This window comes from Diabrotica virgifera, chromosome 8 (genome assembly GCF_917563875.1).
Source record: "Diabrotica virgifera virgifera chromosome 8, PGI_DIABVI_V3a".
Taxonomy (NCBI): domain Eukaryota; kingdom Metazoa; phylum Arthropoda; class Insecta; order Coleoptera; family Chrysomelidae; genus Diabrotica; species Diabrotica virgifera.
In genome coordinates this window covers 176092497-176112223 of record NC_065450.1, presented here as the reverse complement: position 1 = coordinate 176112223, position 19727 = coordinate 176092497, and the positions used below count along the sequence as shown (strand labels likewise).

Below are 19727 nucleotides of genomic sequence, written 5' to 3'. Positions count from 1 at the left end.
TGAAGTTTGTGTTGGAGTCGAGTTGGATACAGTAGGAGTCGAGTTATACGCAGGAAAAGTTAAGCTTTTCAGCTTAATGTTTTAACAGAAAAGTCAAAATTCCTACGATTATCATGGTCTGAGGCATCATGTCATCGAATAGTTTGGAAAAATTGCATTTTATCGATGGAATCTTAAATACGGGCAAATATTTGAAGGTTTTAAATAATTTCTTACCGATTGTGAAACAAAGTCGTTTCAATAAGTTTAACTTAGCGAAAGATTTTGTCTTCCAACGAGATGGCGTAGGTTGCCTTACCTCAAAAAAGAGTTTAAACTGGATTGGTGACCACGGTATACTACTTCTGGAATACGTTTCCAACAGTCCCAACAGTCCCGATTGAGGAAACATCCTGCTAGATCCTTAAAAGAATTGAAGCAAAACTTGCAAAAAATATGGGATCCATTTACACCAGAGTGTTGTCAGAACTTTATAAAAACTATGCCACGAAGAATTTTGAATCTAATTAAAAATAAAAAAAGATGTCACTTAGTTGTAAACTTCCACATTTGTTTTGTGAAAATTAGATATTTTTTGCGTTTTTTTTAATTTGTTATTATTCTGTTTATAGGCTATTGATTATATTCAAAATAAGATAGCTAAAAGGAACTACAACGTTAACGGGGTTTTATTATTTGATATGGTCAATGGACATCTATATATGAAAAAACCGCGGAGTGCTACCATTTAAAGGGGTGCGTTTTTGAGAAATGGGTGAATTAGTCCCTGGGCACAGGTTACATTAGGGTGAGTTCTATGCACTTTTGGTACAAATACGTCTACATAAAAATTGTTTCTGGTTAAATTTCCTATCTAAATATAACTTTTTAAAATCAAAGATACTTTTTTTTACAAAAATATATTCAAAAGAAAAAGCACAAAGAAACCCAAAAGAAAGAAATTTTGTTTTTTGTCCCATAACTTTTGTCCACGGAGATATAGGTATAGACATTGCTTCACAGAAAAAAAACTTACATATTTTCTCTTTAAAATGATGTTTGGTATAGGTCATTAGGATTTACAGTTTTCGAAATATGATTTTTCAAAGTTCGCCACTCACAGCAATTTTGGGCAATTTTCCTTGTTATTTCGCAAATATTGTTCTGTAACTTTTTTCTACGTAACTTTAGGTATATGCGATGGTACACGTAATAGGAATAGAAATCAATTACCTTTAAAATGGTCTACTGTATAACGTTGTACGACTTTTTTTAAAGAGATTTAAAGAGATACTTTTAACGATTTTTTTATAATATAATATAAAAATTAAACAAAATTATTATATAATATATTATATATTTATTATTTTTTACATTTTTTACGATTATTTTTTAAATTTCTCATTATAACTTTTTTTTCTTGTACATGAATATACTATCTATATATTGCGCAACAAAGAGGGCTTACTTTCTGTTCTTTAAAATGGTGTATCATCTATATTTAAATACATAATGGAAACCGAGTGATTCTTTGATATTTTTTTACCTGTATTATTTAAAATTATTTCTTTTACAAAAATTACATAAACATTAGTCTTAAAAAACATCACTTTAGTTAAAATTATTTAAACGTTGACATTTAAAAAATTTTCAAAATCAAAGTCCATCTCTTCGTTAGCATTAGCTTCAATATCTTCCTCTGACACCTCAGTTATCTTAGAGTTCCCACAATTAGTACCCATGCACATGCACCCTTTGCAGAATATTGAACAACTAATTCCTATCTTCCTACAACCGCAGTTTTTTGTACATCCTTTGGTACATTTACATGCTATTTTTTCAAGCAAAGCTTGTGGTGCAGGAGCTTTGACAATAAATATTGGAATTAATCCATATTTTCAAGTTTTCCCGACCGAGTCAAGTGGATATAAAGTATTACCTATAAAAAATAAGATTCAATCATAACACACAATCACATAAAAAAGTTATAATGAGGAATTTAAAAAATAATCCTAAAATCAAAAATCGTTGCAAGTACTTATTACAATTTGAAAAAGCATATCTTATTCAAAAATAACCCTAGAATTTTTTATAATACATACATCATTTTAAAGTAAACAGAATAAGCTTTCTTTTTTATTATAATATAATATATACCATATAGAAAAAAAAGTTATAATGGGAAATTTAAAAAATAATCGTAGAAAATATAAAAACTCGTTAAAAGTCTTGAAAAAGATAACCTCGTTAAAAGAAGTCGTACAATATTATATAGTAGACCATTTTAAAGGTAGTTGATTTCTATTCCTCTTATATGTACCATTGCATATACCTAAAGTTACGTAGAAAAAAGTTACAGAACAATATTTGCGAAATAACAAGGAAAATTGCCCAAAATTGCTATGAGCGGCGAACTTTGAAAAATCATATTTCGAAAACTGTAAATCCTAATGACCTCTACCAAACATCATTTTAAAGAGAAAATATTTAATTTTTTTTTTCTGTGAAGCAATGTCTATACCTATATCCCCGTGGACAAAAGTTATGGGACAAAAAACAAAATTTCTTTCTTTTGGGTTTCTTTGTGCTTTTTCTTTTGAATATATTTTTGTAAAAAAAAGTATTTTTGACTTTAAAAAGTTATATTTAGATAGGATATTTAACCAGGAACAATTTTTATGTAGACGTGTTTGTACCAAAAGTGCATAGAACTCACCCTAATGTAACCTGTGCCCAGGGACTAATTCATCCATTTCTCAAAAACGCACCCCTTAAATGGTAGCACTCGGCGGTTTTTTCATATAGAGAGATTCATTGACCATATGAAATAATAAAACCCCGTTAACGTTGTAGTTCCTTTCTATAGTACATAATCAATAGCCTATTAATTAATCGTTCTTATTAATTTAAAACATATTTTGTATACTTCTGGAAATCCAAAAAATATCGATGAATTAAAACTTTCAAAGTGTAGGTATGCTGGACTTTTGTTTTTGTTCTATAAAATTGGATTTTCTTTTAAATCTACATTGGGCCAACTGATAGTATGGGAAGGGGCTCGTATACCCAGATCACACGATCAAACTAGGCAAACAGAATCAAACGGCAGAGATAACTAGAAGAATCCGGATGACTTGGGCAGCAGTAGGAAGACTCGGTGATGTGTTAAAAAACAAAAAGATACCAATAAATCTAAAGAATAGGGTATTCAACAGTTGTATTCTACCAGTTATGACTTATGGAATGGAGACCATGGCACAGAGGTATCAGCCATAGAGGACACAGAGGGCGATCGAACGAGCTATGTTAGGAGTATCTCTGAGGGAACATATACGAAATGAGGAAGTGCGGACGAAGGTGGAAGATGTAATTGGAAGATTTGCGCAAATGAAATGGAACTGGGTAGGACACGTGGCACGGCAAAACAACGACAGGTGGACGATAAACATTGTACAGTAAACGATGGCTAGACGACATCAAAGCCAAAGTAGGGAGAAACTGGAACCAAACAGCACAAGACAGGGAAGAGTGGAGAGCTCATGGGGAGGCATTTGGCCAGGAGTGGATGCAAACAGGCTGAAGAAGAAGAAGTTATAAACCAGTTGTACAACAACCAATTAGTTTATTATACATTACAGTCCGTGAGCTGTATATATGTTGTAGTGTCTATGTTGACTAATTGTCGTGTTACTTAATAAAATGATTATGGCATATAAAGTGTTGTCCAACGTATTGTACAAAAGACTCCTTCCCTACGCCGAACAAATAGTGGGAGGATATTAGTGCGGTTTCCGTCCTAATAAATCAACAACTGACCAGATATTTACAGTGAGGCAGATCCTTGAAAAAACCCTAGAGTCTCGGCATACGACTCCGTTAATAGAAATAATCTTCTACTTGCTATGGTAGAATTTCGAATACCGTTTCATCTTGTCCAATTAACTGAACTTACACTCACAGGTGCAGAGAGCAATGTAAAAATCCAAAACGATCTCTCAAGACCCTTCCATTGCAAAAATGGACTAAGACAGGGTGATGGACTATCGTGTCTCTTATTTAACCTGGCATTAGAAAAAATGATTCGAGAGTCCCAGATTACTACGAATGGTACCTACTATCTTTAACAAATCAGTACAAATTGTCGGATACGCAGATGACATAGACATCATAGGTAGGTCCACAGAATCTCTGACTGAAGCATTTCGGTCGTTAAGAGCATCTGCACAGACAATGGGACTAAATATAAATGTTCAAAAGACCAAATATATGTGTTGCACTAGGTCAAGCAATCCGATACCTACAAGAATAATAATTGATGACCTAAAACTAAAGTGTGTCTACAAGAGTTGCCTATGTAACCCTAAAGCTCAACAACAGGTATAAACTGAAAATTATCCAGGTATACGCTCCAACAACAACACAACATCCAGACGAAGAAGTTGAAGACTTTTATGATGATATATCTGTAGCTCTAAAAGACACACCCACCCACTTTACAATCCTGTGTGGGGATTTTAATGCAAAATTAGGCCTTAAAGAAGACGAAGCAGAGACATCACTAGGAAATTTTGGAACTCTAGGTAGAAATGAGCGGGGAGAAACACTCTTAGACTTTTTGCTACAGAATAACTTGTTCCAAATGAACAGTTTTTTCGTTAAAAAACTACATAGAAGATGGACGTGGGAAAGTCCTGATGGTAAAACAAGAAATGAAATAGATTACATTATCAGCGACAAAAAACAGATTATCACAGACGTGAGCGTCCTAAATAAATTTACTACAGGAAGTGACCATCGAATGGTAAGAGCCACAATAAAAATAGACCTCAAAAAAGAACGAAATCGTTTGATAAAAAAGAAAACCTTGCAAGCCTGGACTCCCCCATTAAATATTGATAAATACCAACACCATATAAACGCTGCTTTGGAAAAAAATACAACTTCAGATGAAAGTATAAATAACTTAAATGAAAACATAATTAGAGCCATTGAAGAAAGTCAACGAAAAAACTGCCCAAAAAAGAAGAGAGATGAAAAAATAAGCCCAGAAACTAGAGAACTAATCAAAACGCGAAGTAAAATGAGAGGAAGCGAAAATACTGAAAAAAGTGCGTTAAGAGACATCAACAAGAAAGTGTCAAAGGAAATCAGAAAAGATCTAAGGAAGTATAAAACTCAAAGCATCCAGAAAACCATAGAAGAAAATAAAAGTTTGAAAGTTTTACGAAGGAAATTGACCAACGGAAAATGCGAAATACATAAATTAAAAAATAAAAACAGCGAAATAACATCAAACAGAGAAGATTTACTAAATATCGTAGAAGAATTTTATTTGGAACTATATAGGAGCCAAAGGCTGAATCAAAATAATCTGAGGGAAGCGGTTTCAAAGAAAATAATAAACCAAGGCTCCGAAATACTACCAGAGATAACCACTAGCGAAATCCATCAAGCACTGAGAAAAATGGAAAAGCACCAGGTGAAGATGGAGTCGTAATAGAGGCCATTAAAAACGGAGGCCACATTCTTATAGGTAAAATAAAAAATCTCTTCAACTTATGCCTTCATCAAAAGTCGATACCTGAAAAATGGAAAAACGCAGTAACAATACTTTTGCATAAGAAGGGAGATAAGACAGACTTAGAACATTATAGACCCATTAGCCTGCTAAACCACTTATACAAACTCTTTACAAAAGTAGTGACATCAAGAGTAGAAAAGAAGCTAGATTTTTACCAGCCAAAAGAACAAGCTGGATTTCGATCAAACTTTGGGACAAACGACCATCTGCAGGCAGTCAAGTTACTAATTGAGAAGTCAATAGAATATAATAAACCCCTTGTCCTAGCATTCGTGGATTTTCATAAAGGCTTTGACACGATAGAGCTGGATAGCATTTTAGAAGCTCTAAATGAATGCCGCATTGACTACCGTTACAGTACACTCATCTATAATATTTATAAAGAGGCAACAATGAGTGTTAAGTTACATGATAAAACCAAACAAATAAGCATAGAACGCGGCGTAAGACAAGGCGACACACTCTCGCCAAAACTATTCATAACTGTTCTGGAATATGCCTTTAAGATGCTCAACTGGGACAATAAAGGGATCAAAATAGATGGAGAAAAGTTAAATCATCTTCGTTTTGCAGATGACATAGTCCTTATAACTGATGACCTAGGAGAAGTAAAGAAAATGCTAAATGAGTTAGACGCTATCTGCTGGAAAATAGGCCTGAAAATGAACTTTTCTAAAACTAAATTTATGACTAATCTGATTCCTAGCGGACAGCTGATTATACGCGAACAAGAAGTAGAACTAGTGGAAAAGTACATTTACTTGGGTCATGAAATTAGAATTGGCAGAGATAACCAAACATGCGAAATAAAAAGAAGATTAACTCTTGCTTGGGCAGCCTACGGAGCTCTGAGAGACATATTTAGGAGCAGTATACCGATCGGTTTAAAAAGACAAGTGTTTGACCAATGTGTGCTACCGGTAATGACATATGGAGCAGAGACACTGACTCTAACCAAGGCAACAGCGTCGAAAATGCGGGTTGCTCAAAGGCGCATGGAAAGATCCATGCTGGGCGTAACTCTACGGGATAAAATAAGAAATGAAGATCTCAGACAAACAACCGGTATCGCAGATGTTGTAGAACGTATCACCAGGCTCAAATGGAACTGGGCAGGACACGTCGCCAGGCTGAAAGATTCAAGATGGGCACGAAGGCTGATGGAGTGGAGACCAAGAAGATAAACGAAGTAGAGGAAGGCCGCCTACACGATGGACAGATGATATCAGGCGGATTAGTAAAAACTGGCAAAAATCAGCACAAAACCGTGAAGTGTGGAAACAATTGGGGGATACCTATGTCCAGCAGTGCACGTAAATTGGTTGGATGATGATGATGATGATGACCTAAAACTGGAAGGTGTCGACACCTTCATATACTTAGGCTCGCTGTTAACTAAAGATAACAATGTCAGTAAAGAAATTAAAAGAAGAATAGTGCTCGCCAATAAGTTTTACTATGGCTTAAGAAAACAGATGGCCTCAAAATGCCTAGAAAAATTAAACTGACTATACAAAACACTAATAAGACCAGGGCTAACATATGGTTCAGAAACTTGGTCACGTACACAGAATGACCAAGAACTGCTCAAACGTTTTGAGCGAAAAATTTTAAGAGGAATATATGGTGGCATAAAAGAACACGGTTTGTGGAGCAGGCGTTACAACTTTGAGTTATATAGAAATTTTGGAGAACCTGACGTTGTACAATTCATTAAGGTAGCACACCTTAGATGGATAGGTCATGTAATCAGGCGAGAGGAAGATGCCATAGTCAAAAAAGTTTTTGACCGAAGAGGGCCGATAGGACAACGAGCAAGAGGAAGACCGAGACTTAGGTACTAAGACAACCTAGAAAATGATTTGAAATCTATTGGAATTAGAGCATGGAGAAGAGTTGCCAGCGACAGGGGCGAATGGAGGATTGTTCTGAAGAAGGCTTTGGCTCATAAAGAGCTGTAGCGCCACTGATGATGATACTTAATAAAATCGGTTTCATTCTTCTTCTTATATTATACTCCAGACCTTTTCTTGTCTTATCATAAGCCTAGTCTTAGTTCTTACATTGATTGCCATAAAGTCAATAGAATTCTTCTTTGGGCTAAGGGATGTAAGGTAGGTACAACATTTTTCAAGACTCTAGGATTTTTTTTTTAAGAAAAATAAACATAAGACTTCTCCTGCAAGATTTATCACACAGATGGACAGCGGGATAAACAAAGAATTTCAAAAGGACTTTTGGTTTGTTAATAAATACAACTGGGCTAAGAACTGTTGCCCCATCCTCCATATTATCCAGATTTTGTCCTATGCAACTTTTTTTTGTTTCCAACCCTTAAAAATAGCCCTCGCCGTGCAGAATTTTAAGTCCAATGAGGAGGTCTTCGCTGCCATGGAGATCTTCTTGCAGACCTCGAGAAAAAATAGGTTTCAGATGAATTAAAGAAGTTGGTGTATTGTTCGGTTAAGTGAATCGAGCTAAAAGGAGAGTATGTTAAGAAATAAATCCCCACTTTTCCAAAAAAAATTTCGTTTTTCTTCTGTAGACTAAGTATTTATCGGACAGCCCTAGTAAATACAGAAGAAACAATATTAATTCTAAGATTAAAAGCATAACAAGAGAGTATTGGAGAGTATTCACCAAATATACAGGGTGTTAGTAAATAAGTATGAAAAATTTTAAGGACTAATTCTACATGAAAAATTAATGCCAGTTTGCTCTATAAACATATTTCCGCAAATGCTTAGTTTCGGAGATACGGGGTGTTGAAATTTTTATTTCAAACTGCCAATTTATTTATTTCTCTAAGACTAGTTGAGCTATGAAAATGAAATTTGGTGAGTTTTAGGAGGTAGTTATTACGAATTTTATTACATACAATTAAGAATTTTGTATTCATCATTGGCGCGCCTACGGGCAATGGTCTGAATTATTTTAGAGAAAAAAATAGTACCCCACTGAGATATCTCGAATTAGAAATTATTTTTAAATTCCACGTCTAATTTATGATAAAAAATCTTTCTTGCCTTTTTTTCATATGATGCACCGTTTTTATGCAGAAAAATAAAACATCTTGGCGCATATTTTTCATTTCTTAATACATCATCAAGAACTATCCAATAATAATATAATAATACTAAACTAGAACAATAACAGAAAATATTACTAATACCATTTCAATAAGGTGCAAAGCTGCAAGAAATGTTTAAAATGATCTCCTTCACAGGTAACAGAAGAATTTTATATTCATCATTGGCGCGCATACGGGTAATGGTCTGAATTTTTTGAAGAAAAAAAGAGTACGCCACTGAGATATGTCAAACCAAAAATCAGTTTTGAATTCCTCGTTCAATTGGCGACAAAAAATCTTTCTTGCCTTTTTTTCATATGCGGCGCCGTTTTTATGCAAAAAAATTAAACATTTTAACGTTTACAAAGTATTTGAACCAAGTTTCTATGCATATGGAAACTCAAATACTTGGTAAGTGTTAAAATGTTTTATTTTTTTGTGTAAAAACGGCGGCTCGTATGAAAAAAAGGAAAGAAAGAAAAAAGAGGAATTCAAAAATGATTTTTAGTTTGACATATCTCAATGGCGTACTATTTTTTTCTTCAAAAAATTCAGACCATTACCCGTACGCGCGCCAATGATGAATATAAAATTCTTCTGTTGTCTGTAAAGGAAATCATTTTAAACATTTCTTGCAGCTTTGCACCTAGTTGAAATCTTATTAGTAATATTTTCTGTTATTGTTCTAGTTTAGTATTATTATTGTAGCGGAAGAGAAATCTTGGCCGATCCCCGTATAACAGTAAACACCTCGAGAATGACGTAATCGGATGTGCTAGGCCTCGCCGGAGAATTCTGGAAGGTACGTCACGTAGGCGGAACAAGCCGATAGCTCGAGATGGGAGTCGATTGTTCCAGAATAACAACTGGGTATAAATACGGGCATATTTTGTGAATAAGTTTAGTGTATAAGATAAATTCGTCTGTAACTTATATAAATAAAGTCGTATATAAATTACGAACCGCTAGTTTTATTGTAATTAGAAGTAATTACACTAATCACGCTACAGTTGGTGTCGGTGTTCGGTTAACTTAGTGCGATATAAATAAGTGAATTACAGAGAGACTTTAAAATACTTTTGGACTTTATTCGTCGGGAATAGTTAAAGTGCGTTGATTGTTCGGTATTCGGAAAGACTGTTAAAAGACATTTTGGAAAGTACGTGTGTGCCGACCAAAGATGTTGCTACAAGAACTTACAGTAAAACAGCTCCGTGAACAGCTCGAGGAACGGGATCTGGACAGCAGTGGGCTCAAGATAGTCCTACAAGCACGACTCGAGGATGTCCTCACGAAGAACGGAGAAGACCCAAAGACGTTCCACTTCCAGTCAGCAGAACAAGCAATCTTATCGAAATTAAAAACTGTTTCTGAAACGATCGATGATACTTCTAAGATAAATAATGAGAAATTCGAAACCATTTCTCAAAAGATCGATGAAACTTCTATAAAGAACAACGAGAAACTTGAAGAAGTTAGTAGAAAAAGCGACGAGAAATTCGAAAATGTTGCTAAAAGATTCGATGAGACTTCTCAAGTAATTAAAGAGGTCTGTAGGCAAAACAACGAAGAACTAGAAGAAGTTTGTAAACAGAACAATGAGAAATTTGAAGAAGTTTCTAGAACATTCGATAAGATGCAGAAAAGTGTAGAGACCGTAGAAGAAAAGATCAAACAGCTAGAGAGCAGGATAACCGATACAAAAGTACAACCATCAGTTAATGCAGCAACGTTAGATCCTTTAGTGAAAGATGAACTACCGAGAGACGAAACGTCGCATAATATGAGATTCAAATTACCACCATTTGATGGAAAGTCCTCTTGGTCCATATATCTTAGACAGTTTGAAGCTATTGCGACCGCCAATCATTGGACCGAACAAGAAAAGGCTGTTTCCTTGACTGCTGCTTTACGAGGTGATGCTGCAGATATATTAAGGTCAATTCCCAAGGGTCAAGAAAATTGTTACCAGACCTTGTTCACTCGTCTAGAAAAACGCTATGGAGATGCCCATCTACAACAAGTATACAAAGCACAACTGCGAAGTAGAAGTCAACGAGCAAGTGAGAATCTGCAAGAATTTGAAGCAGATGTGGCTCGTGTGGTGCGGTTGGCTTATCCAGAGGTGCCAGACAGCGTTTTAGAAGAAATTGCAGTAGATACCTTCGTCAATGGGCTGAAAGATAATGAACTACAGAAAGCTTTACGACTAGCAAGGCCGAAAGTTTTAGATGAAGCACTTGCTATTGCCTTGGAACACGAAGCAGCTAGCCAAGCTTCACGAAACAATCGAGTAATAACCGTGGAAAAAGGCGATAAGAGAAAAGATGAACGTTTGGTGGAAATGGTACGGAGGGTGATTCGTGACACGATGCCGAAGAGACGCATGAAGAGGGCTGGAAGAGTTGGTTCAAATACAGATGCTTCCTCGATACGGCCATGCAGTGAAAGTTGTAATCACCGGCTTAAAGTAGATGAACAGCTTTGCCCTGTGAGACGAACTACCGTCGTTAATGAGCAATGGCAGCCACAACAGTTACAAGAAGCCCAAGAAGACGATCCATGTATAAAAAGAGTATTGGATTGGATGCGTCGAGGTGAGAGACCTAGTTGGCAAAACATTAGTGCATGTAGTCCGGAAGTCAAGGCCTACTGGAGCCAATGGAATTGCCTGATACTAAAAGATGATCTTCTGTACAGAACCTTTGAGAACGATGATGGTACAGAATCTAAGCTTCAGTTGATTGTACCTAAAAGTAAAGTGTCAGAAGTATTGCGTCAGTTGCATGACGGTACATCAGGTGGACACTTTGGTATTACGAAGACTCTGCAAAAGGTTCGAGAACGGTTCTATTGGGTGAACTGTAAAGATGGTGCCGAAAATGTGAACCGTGTGCATCCGGTAATGGTCCGGTTGGTAAAAAGAGAGCACCCATGAGACAGTACAATGTTGGAAGTCCTATGGAAAGAGTAGCTATCGACATTGCAGGTCCATTTCCAGAAACCGATGCTGGAAATAAATACATCCTGGTAGCCATGGATTATTTTACAAAATGGACTGAGGCCTATGCATTACCAAATCAAGAAGCTGCTACCGTTGCAGAGGTACTTGTTAAAGAATTCTTTAGCCGATTTGGTGTTCCCTTGGAGATCCACTCCGACCAAGGGCGAAACTTTGAGTCAGCTCTTTTCCAAAACGTTTGTAAATTGATTGGTGCCAATAAGACCAGAACAACACCCCTGCATCCTCAATCAGATGGGATGGTCGAGAGGACGAACCGAACGATGGGTAAACACTTGTCCAAAGTTGTATCTGAACATCAGCGAGATTGGGACCAACACATTCATTTATTCCTGATGGCCTACCGCTCGGCCGTAAATGAAACTACAGGTCAAACACCAACCTGCCTGATGTTGGGTCGTGAAGTTCGGTTGCCCTGCGACCTAGAGTTTGGCTGCGGACCTTCCGAGGAACATGTTGCAGGCGAAGACTACGTTGACCGCCTGAAATTACGAATGAACAACATTCATGAACTTGCCCGACAACACATCCAGATAGCCAGTGACAGAATGAAAGATCAATATGATTCTCGATGCAAGAATGAAAGCTTCGAAGTAGGTGATCTTGTCTGGCTTTATAATCCGCAACGTCGTCGAGGCTTGTGTCCTAAACTGCAAAGACAATGGGAAGGTCCGTATGAAGTTAAGAAGAAAATAAATGACGTAATATATAGAATTAAGAAGTTGCCAAACGGTAAACCAAAAGTTATTCACATAAATCGTCTTGCACCATATGCTGGCTCAAATGAAACAGAAGAAGCACGAGTCCTCCAACAGGAGATGAAAGATGTCGCACAGCCAAGTTTTAATCAATTTATGTCAAATTACGCAGCGAGAAAGAGTGCTAGATTCGGCGTGACCACAGAAGTTCAGCAAGATCTGTTTGGTGTTCAGAAAACGTCTCTCTGGCCCACTGTGTTGCCCAAGACCTCGAGATGACTAAAGGAATATCGTCCGTATTCAATAGAAAGTTCGGCCGCCTGGACGAGTTAAGAAATCAGCAGCCTAAAATTGGAAGAGTACTGCGATTGGAAGATGGTCCTCGATCTTTGCTGTATATGGTGACCAGAAAGTCTTATACGGACACGCCAAGCTACGAGAACATATGGCGTGCTCTAACTAATTTGAAGAAAATCGTGTGTAATTATGACATCAAAAATTTGGCTTTACCAAAAATAGGCCATGCAGTAGAAAATCTGGATTGGAAGATTGTGAGAAGCATGCTTGAAGTGGTCTTCAGAGGAACTGGTGTACAAATCACTGTGTGTTGCATGAACCCGAAGATGTCGTACCCTTCAAAGACAGTAGACTGTTATTTCTTCTTGAAGGGTGTATGCAGAGCTGGAGAGTCGTGTAGATTCCGCCATCCTGGGCCTTCATTTAGAGTTGCTGATCGAGACGCTCAGATCTTAAGAGGGGAGCAGTGTAGCGGAAGAGAAATCTTGGCCGATCCCCGTATAACAGTAAACACCTCGAGAATGACGTAATCGGATGTGCTAGGCCTCGCCGGAGAATTCTGGAAGGTACGTCACGTAGGCGGAACAAGCCGATAGCTCGAGATGGGAGTCGATTGTTCCAGAATAACAACTGGGTATAAATACGGGCATATTTTGTGAATAAGTTTAGTGTATAAGATAAATTCGTCTGTAACTTATATAAATAAAGTCGTATATAAATTACGAACCGCTAGTTTTATTGTAATTAGAAGTAATTACACTAATCACGCTACATTATATTGGATAGTTCTTGATGATGTATTAAGAAATGAAAAATACGCGCCAAGATGTTTTATTTTTCTGTATAAAAACGGTGCATCATATGAAAAAAAGGCAAGAAAGGTTTTGTATCATAAATTAGACGTGGAATTTAAAAATAATTTTTAATTCGAAATATCTCAGTGGCGTACTATTTTTTTCTTTAAAAAAATTTAGACCATTGCCCGTAGGCGCGCCAATGATAAATACAAAATGCTTCATTGTATGTCATAAAATTTGTAATAACTACCTCTTAAAACTCACCAAATCTCATTTTCATAGCTCAACTGGTCTTAGAGCAATAAATAAATTGGCAGTTTGAAACAAAAATTTCAACACCCCGTATCTCCGAAACTAAGCATTTGCGGACATATGTTTATAGAGCAAACTGGTATTAATTTTTCATGTAGAATTAGCCCTTAAAATGTTTCATACTTATTTACTAACACCCTGTATGGGAATACAACCTATATGGAGCGCAATGAAAAGTTTGTAAAATCCATAAAGTTAGAAAAACCTATTAATGAATATAAAATCAGAACAGTGGATATCTTATACACTCACCGGCACAAAATTCCGCCAAATTTCGGCAAAATTTTTGATTAAGTTTGACAATTTATAACTTTATTATTTGTACTTCGATTTTCAAGATTCTTGCTTCAGTTTGTAGGTAGATGTTTTCCTGTCGCTTTTTATTATTCCGATAATAATTTTTTTTGCTTAGATGGCATTATACGGGGGTGAATGGAAGCGTTGTATTTTCTCCTAACTTTATAAAATTCTGTGGAAAAATTGGAGGGCTGATTTTGTTACATACTCATTTTGTATTATCCTGGAGGTAACCCTAAGATTTTTTTTGAATTATCCGAATATCTCTTTTTTTTTAAAGCTGTAAATACAAACACTGATTTGAAGGTTTATTTAATTAAAAATATCAAACGCACTGAAATTAACCACACAAAACAAAATTAACAACAAAACAAAACAATTCAATAGCGGGTATGTCCACCTCTCGTAGCAACGACTGCTCTCAATCTGTTTGGCATCGAATAAAGACGTATTATCCTTGCCTGGGAAATAGCCCGATACTCCTCTACCAGGGCCATACCTGTACCAAATTTTCTGGAGGCCTATGAGACGGCGAATAATAGCTATTTTTAATTAATCCCATACATGCTGAATATGATTGAGATCTGGGCTGCATGCGGGCCATTCTATTCTTATCAATCCAACCTTTATTTAAGATATTTATTTATGAATCAATCAGTGTTTTTATTTACAAAAAATTGTACAGCTCTTAGAAGAAAAGAGATATTCGGATAATTCAAATAACAAAATCTTAGGAATACCTTCAGGATAATACAAAATGAGTATGTAACAAAATCAGGCCTCCAATTTTTCCACAGAATTTTTTAAAGTTAGGAGAAAATACAACGCTTCCATTCACCCCTGTATAATGCCGTCTGTGGTATTATAATATCACCCTGTACAAAAGATGTTTGATTGAAAGTAAAGCATATCATAAATTGTCCGCCCTTGACCAAGGCCGACGCGTGAGGTTGCAAAGTTCATTCTAATATATAAGTAAACGCCCGATGATATCATCATCATTATTATTTGTAGTAGTAATGTAAAGGTAGGTCGTTACTGTGATATGTAAACAATTTATTATGGTTAATCGTTGATGGAGTTAAATGTAAATATAACGTATTTGAACCAAGAAGAGAGTTTTAATTAATTGGGACCTAGAAGGCAGTAACCACACACTTATTTACGACACGTCTAAGCAAAAAAATTGTGTTACCGAAATAATAACAAACGACACCAAAACATGTACATTTAAACTGATGCAAGAATCTTGAAAATCCAAAAATTTTGGGTGGCGGAATTTTGTGCCGGTGAGTGTATAAAAGAACTTTACAATGAAGACATATTTAGAAGTACAGAAGCGGAAGAAAATGATAATAATATATAAATTACAAAAAGATGAAATCAGGGATAGCTTACTTGAATTCTTCTTCTTTATGTGCCCTATTCTACAGAAGATTTCCAAAGGGGCAATCGAAATGTAAACATAAACATTAAAATTGTAGTTAATTCCTGTTAAAATTATAAGTAAATTATATTTTTTAGGTACTAGTACACTTTAGAAGACCAAAAATAAGCATTTTTTCAAGAATTTTTTTTTCAGAACCTTTATTCAAAATGAACATACAACTTTTTACGTGTTAATATCTAACTCAAAGAGTACAAAAAAATATATATTTTTTCATTTATGCACGTACACTAATATTGTAGAGGGCGCCAAAGTCGAGGCCTCGAAAAAAAGTAGTTCCGATGGCGGACAGTTAATCTCAGGATTGGGATCTCTGAAACAAAAAAATCGTACGGCATTTGAAAAAGGAAGGTTTCTTACGTGACAATTTACCACCGAGACAATTCCGCAAAAAAAAGATTTTACGGAAATTTGAAAAATGTTTGTGAAAAAATCGCCCGTTTTTCTTGGTTAAAAAATATTATTTTTTTATTTTTTGGTCATATTGTGGTAAATTGTCACGTAAGAAACCTTCCTTTTTCAAATGCAGTACGATTTTTTTGTTTCAGATATCCCAATCATGAGATTAACTGTCCGCCATCATTTCTCGAGGCCACTACTTTTGCGCCCTCTACAATATTAGTGGACGTGCACAAATGAAAAAAGATATAAGATTGCAAGGAGTCCTTTTTGTTTTCTATATTCGTCGTCTGCAGTCTTATAAATTGTAAAAGTCGCAGATTAAGGATGTACCAGAAAGAACTTTCAACACGAAGAGTCTCAGATTTAAATAACCATTTACCATTTTAATGGTAAATTCTGCATTTGAGACTCTTCAATTTGTTAAGAGATGTCGCTGTATCGCGTCATATCGCTGTATCGTGTTAAATTGATGGTTGAGCAGTGAGCTATTTTTCGATTCAGAGGAGTGCATGCTAGCGCTGTTGAGGAAGCCTGAAATGGTGGAAACAGCTGTCCAGCGATTATGCAACCCTCTGGATCAAAAACAAGCAAAACCATCTATTTACTTTTCTATCTTTACTCAGATTTGAGTACTAGAAAGTTCCTCTTCTGTCCTTTTCCTAGACGAATGAAAACGGAATGTGATTGCAAGGAGTCCTTTTTGTTTTCTATATTCATCGTCTGCGGTCTTATAAATTGTAAAAGTCGAAGATTAAGGATGTACCAGAAAGAACTCTCAACACGAAGAGTCTCAGATTTAAATAACTGTTTACCATTTTAATGGTGAATTCTGCATTTGAGACTCTTCAAGAGATGTCGCTGTATAGCGTCCCAATGGGAAATTCAATGATTTTTGAAGTTCCTCTTAAATTGATGGTTGATCTATTTTTCGATTCAGAGGAGTGCATGCTAGCGCTGTTGAGGAAGCCTGAAATGGTGGAAACAGCTGTCCAGCGATTATGCAACCCTCTGAATCGAAAACAAGCAAAACCATCTATTTACAGAAAAAAGATATATTTTTGTACTCTCTAATGAGTTAGATATTAATATGTATGTAAAAAGTTTTATGTCCATTTCTAATAAAGGTTCTGAGAAAAAATTATTCTTTTTGGTCTTTTAAAGTGTACTAGTACCTTAAAATACCACAAGAAAATAGCTTCACAACGTAAAATGTTATGATTTTTTAAATTTTAATTTTTTAGGGTGTGCTGATTCTCTATGATGTATACAGAGAAAAGCGAAAATCAGTCTCATGGGCAGAAATGTTAAGATTTTGGTTGATAGTAAGATGCATGTTAGTTCTGATAATGGGCATCAGTATTATGTATTTTCGTTTAGAAATTATGAATTTCGAAGGTCCCCTATTTACTTATAAGGATAATCCGGCAGCATATGCTCAAACTGTGTTTACAAGGGTAAGTAAAAATTTAACACCTTGGCTGCGTTACGAGACAGATAGATCTGTGTTTTACGTTAACGGCTGACGGCTGGCTGCGTCGACTGTGTCAAAACGCACTGTGGCAAATAGTCCAGGAACCGAAGCTTTTCACCTCGCAATTTTTACAGAATGGATCGATTTGCTTAAAAATTTGAGAATAGGTAATGGATAGTCCAAGGATCAAAATCTATATGATCCCGAAAGGCGCTTTTACCACGGGGGTGGTTGCCACCCCATCTCGAGGGTGGAAATTTTTTATTATATTTTGATCGCAAAAGTTGATAAAAACATTCATTCTAAGCTAAAAATGTTCTATACATTTTTTTGATTAAATTAATAGTTTTCGATTTATTCGCTATCGAAAGTGTTAGTTTTATATCAAAAAATCGATGTTTTTCGGTATACTCATTATTACGATTCACTAAATTTTTGCCGTAGAAAATTTTTTTTAAAACCAAGTTCTTGGGAATTAAATAACCTACAATTTCAAATTTAAACATTTTTTCATATCTCTGATGCTAATCTTTCTATTCTGAAGAAAATGGCATTTTTTATCAAACTACAAAAATTCGTTATTTGCTTTTAGCTCCAGGTTTTTAAAAAGTAATCATTCTAAGCCAGTCAAACTTCTAAAATATATTAATAATACATAAATAAAGAAGAATGAATAAGGCTAATGACTAAAAACACCGCTAACTTACATTATTATGGTTTCAATTGGATTTCTCCTTTTTTTTTCACAAAAATGTACTGATTTTTTAACCGTAACTTTTTTATTTTATATCTTAGAAAGTTTGATAAAAAAGAATTTTGTAGGTTTTTATAAGGCCTATAAGGCTGTTAATATTAAATATTTTTAAAATCCTCAATCGCAAAAAGAAGTGACTTTGAAAGGGTTGGTAAAGGTGGTTTTTACATGTTATTAAAAGTTTTAATTGTCAATAGCTCACTCAATTTTTGCCGCAGAAAAATTTTTTGCAAACCAGGTTCTTGGGAATTAAATAATCTATAATATCATATTTAAACATTTTCTCGTATCTCTATTACTAATCTTTCTATTATGAAGAAAAGAGCCCTTTTTTCCAAACTATAAAAATTCGTTATTCGCTTTTAACTTCATTTTTTTTTAACTAATCATTCTAAGCCGGTCAAACTTCTAGAACCTATTAATAATACATAAATAAAGACGACCAAATAAGGTCAATGACTAATTTTAATTAGGGTGGTGATTAGGGGGTTGCTTCCGATCACTTTTTAGCTGAAAAAATAGGGACTGACTTTCTTTTCATTATAAGTCACTTAATTTTTGAGCTAGAGACTTTTTATTTATTTGCTAAGATAGATATTTTTAAATACTTTAAATTAGTTTAAACAAGTTATCCTCCAAAAATGCTTAGTTTTCCCGTCTTTTGACTTTGAAACTACAATATTTAGCATTTGACGAAGAAGAACTAACATATAATAAAGTATAGCTCGATTACTATTGGTCTTAAAGAAAACTAAAACAAACGGTTTTGTTTATCTTTGAAAAGGTACATTTTTGTTAGGTGAAGTTGTTTTGATAAAACGAAAACTTTTGGAGTTATTAGCAGAAAACTTATTAAAAACACTGATTTTTTTCGATATAAAACTAACACTTTCGATAGCGAATAAATCGAAAACTATTAATTTTATCAAAAAAATATATAGAATATTTTTTGCTTGGAATGAATGTTTTTACCAACTTTTGCGGTCAAAATATAATAACCATTTCCACCCCCCGAGATGGGGTGGCAACCACCCCCATGATAAAAGCGCCTTTCGGCATCATATAGATTTTGATCCTTGGAGTATCCACTACTTATTCTCAAATTTTCAAGCAAATCCATCCATTCTGTAAAAATTGCGAGGTTTTGTCCTATTTTAAGCTTCATTACTTGGACTAAAAGGTTCACTACGGGACATATATGCCACGTAACGCACTCAACAAGTTTATAAATATCTCTAAACGCAGCCAAGGCGGTAATATATTATAACGTGATTACTGTTAAAATAATACTCTCGGTTCGTTTACACGTTTATTTATACAAGTTACAGATCGAATTTATACTATCCACTAAACTATGTACAAAATCCGTCCCAATTTATATACTCTAGCCGTCATTCCTGAACGTTCTGTATATCTCTAGCTATGTCCATGAGACCACTTGCACGTCCTTATCGGCGCTGCATCGGCGTATCTCGAAACATCGATAAATGTTCTGTCTGTGCGGAGACGGGAGCTGGTATACCAGGGTCGGTCAATAATTATTTTGTTACAATATGAATTAAACTATTATTATCGTGACAAGAATAATCTTTGAAATTAA

General features: G+C 35.2%; 1 protein-coding gene across 1 annotated transcript in view; it reads left to right on the top strand.

The window, feature by feature from the left end:
* Window positions 1–19727, top strand: part of LOC126890516 (protein O-mannosyl-transferase TMTC4-like) — a 72674-nt gene that overhangs the window by 11696 nt on the left and 41251 nt on the right. Inside the window, exon 4 of the mRNA XM_050659513.1 lies at window positions 17144–17356. Within this exon, the coding sequence (XP_050515470.1) occupies window positions 17144–17356 (213 nt within the window). The remainder of the gene's footprint in view (window positions 1–17143; window positions 17357–19727) is intronic.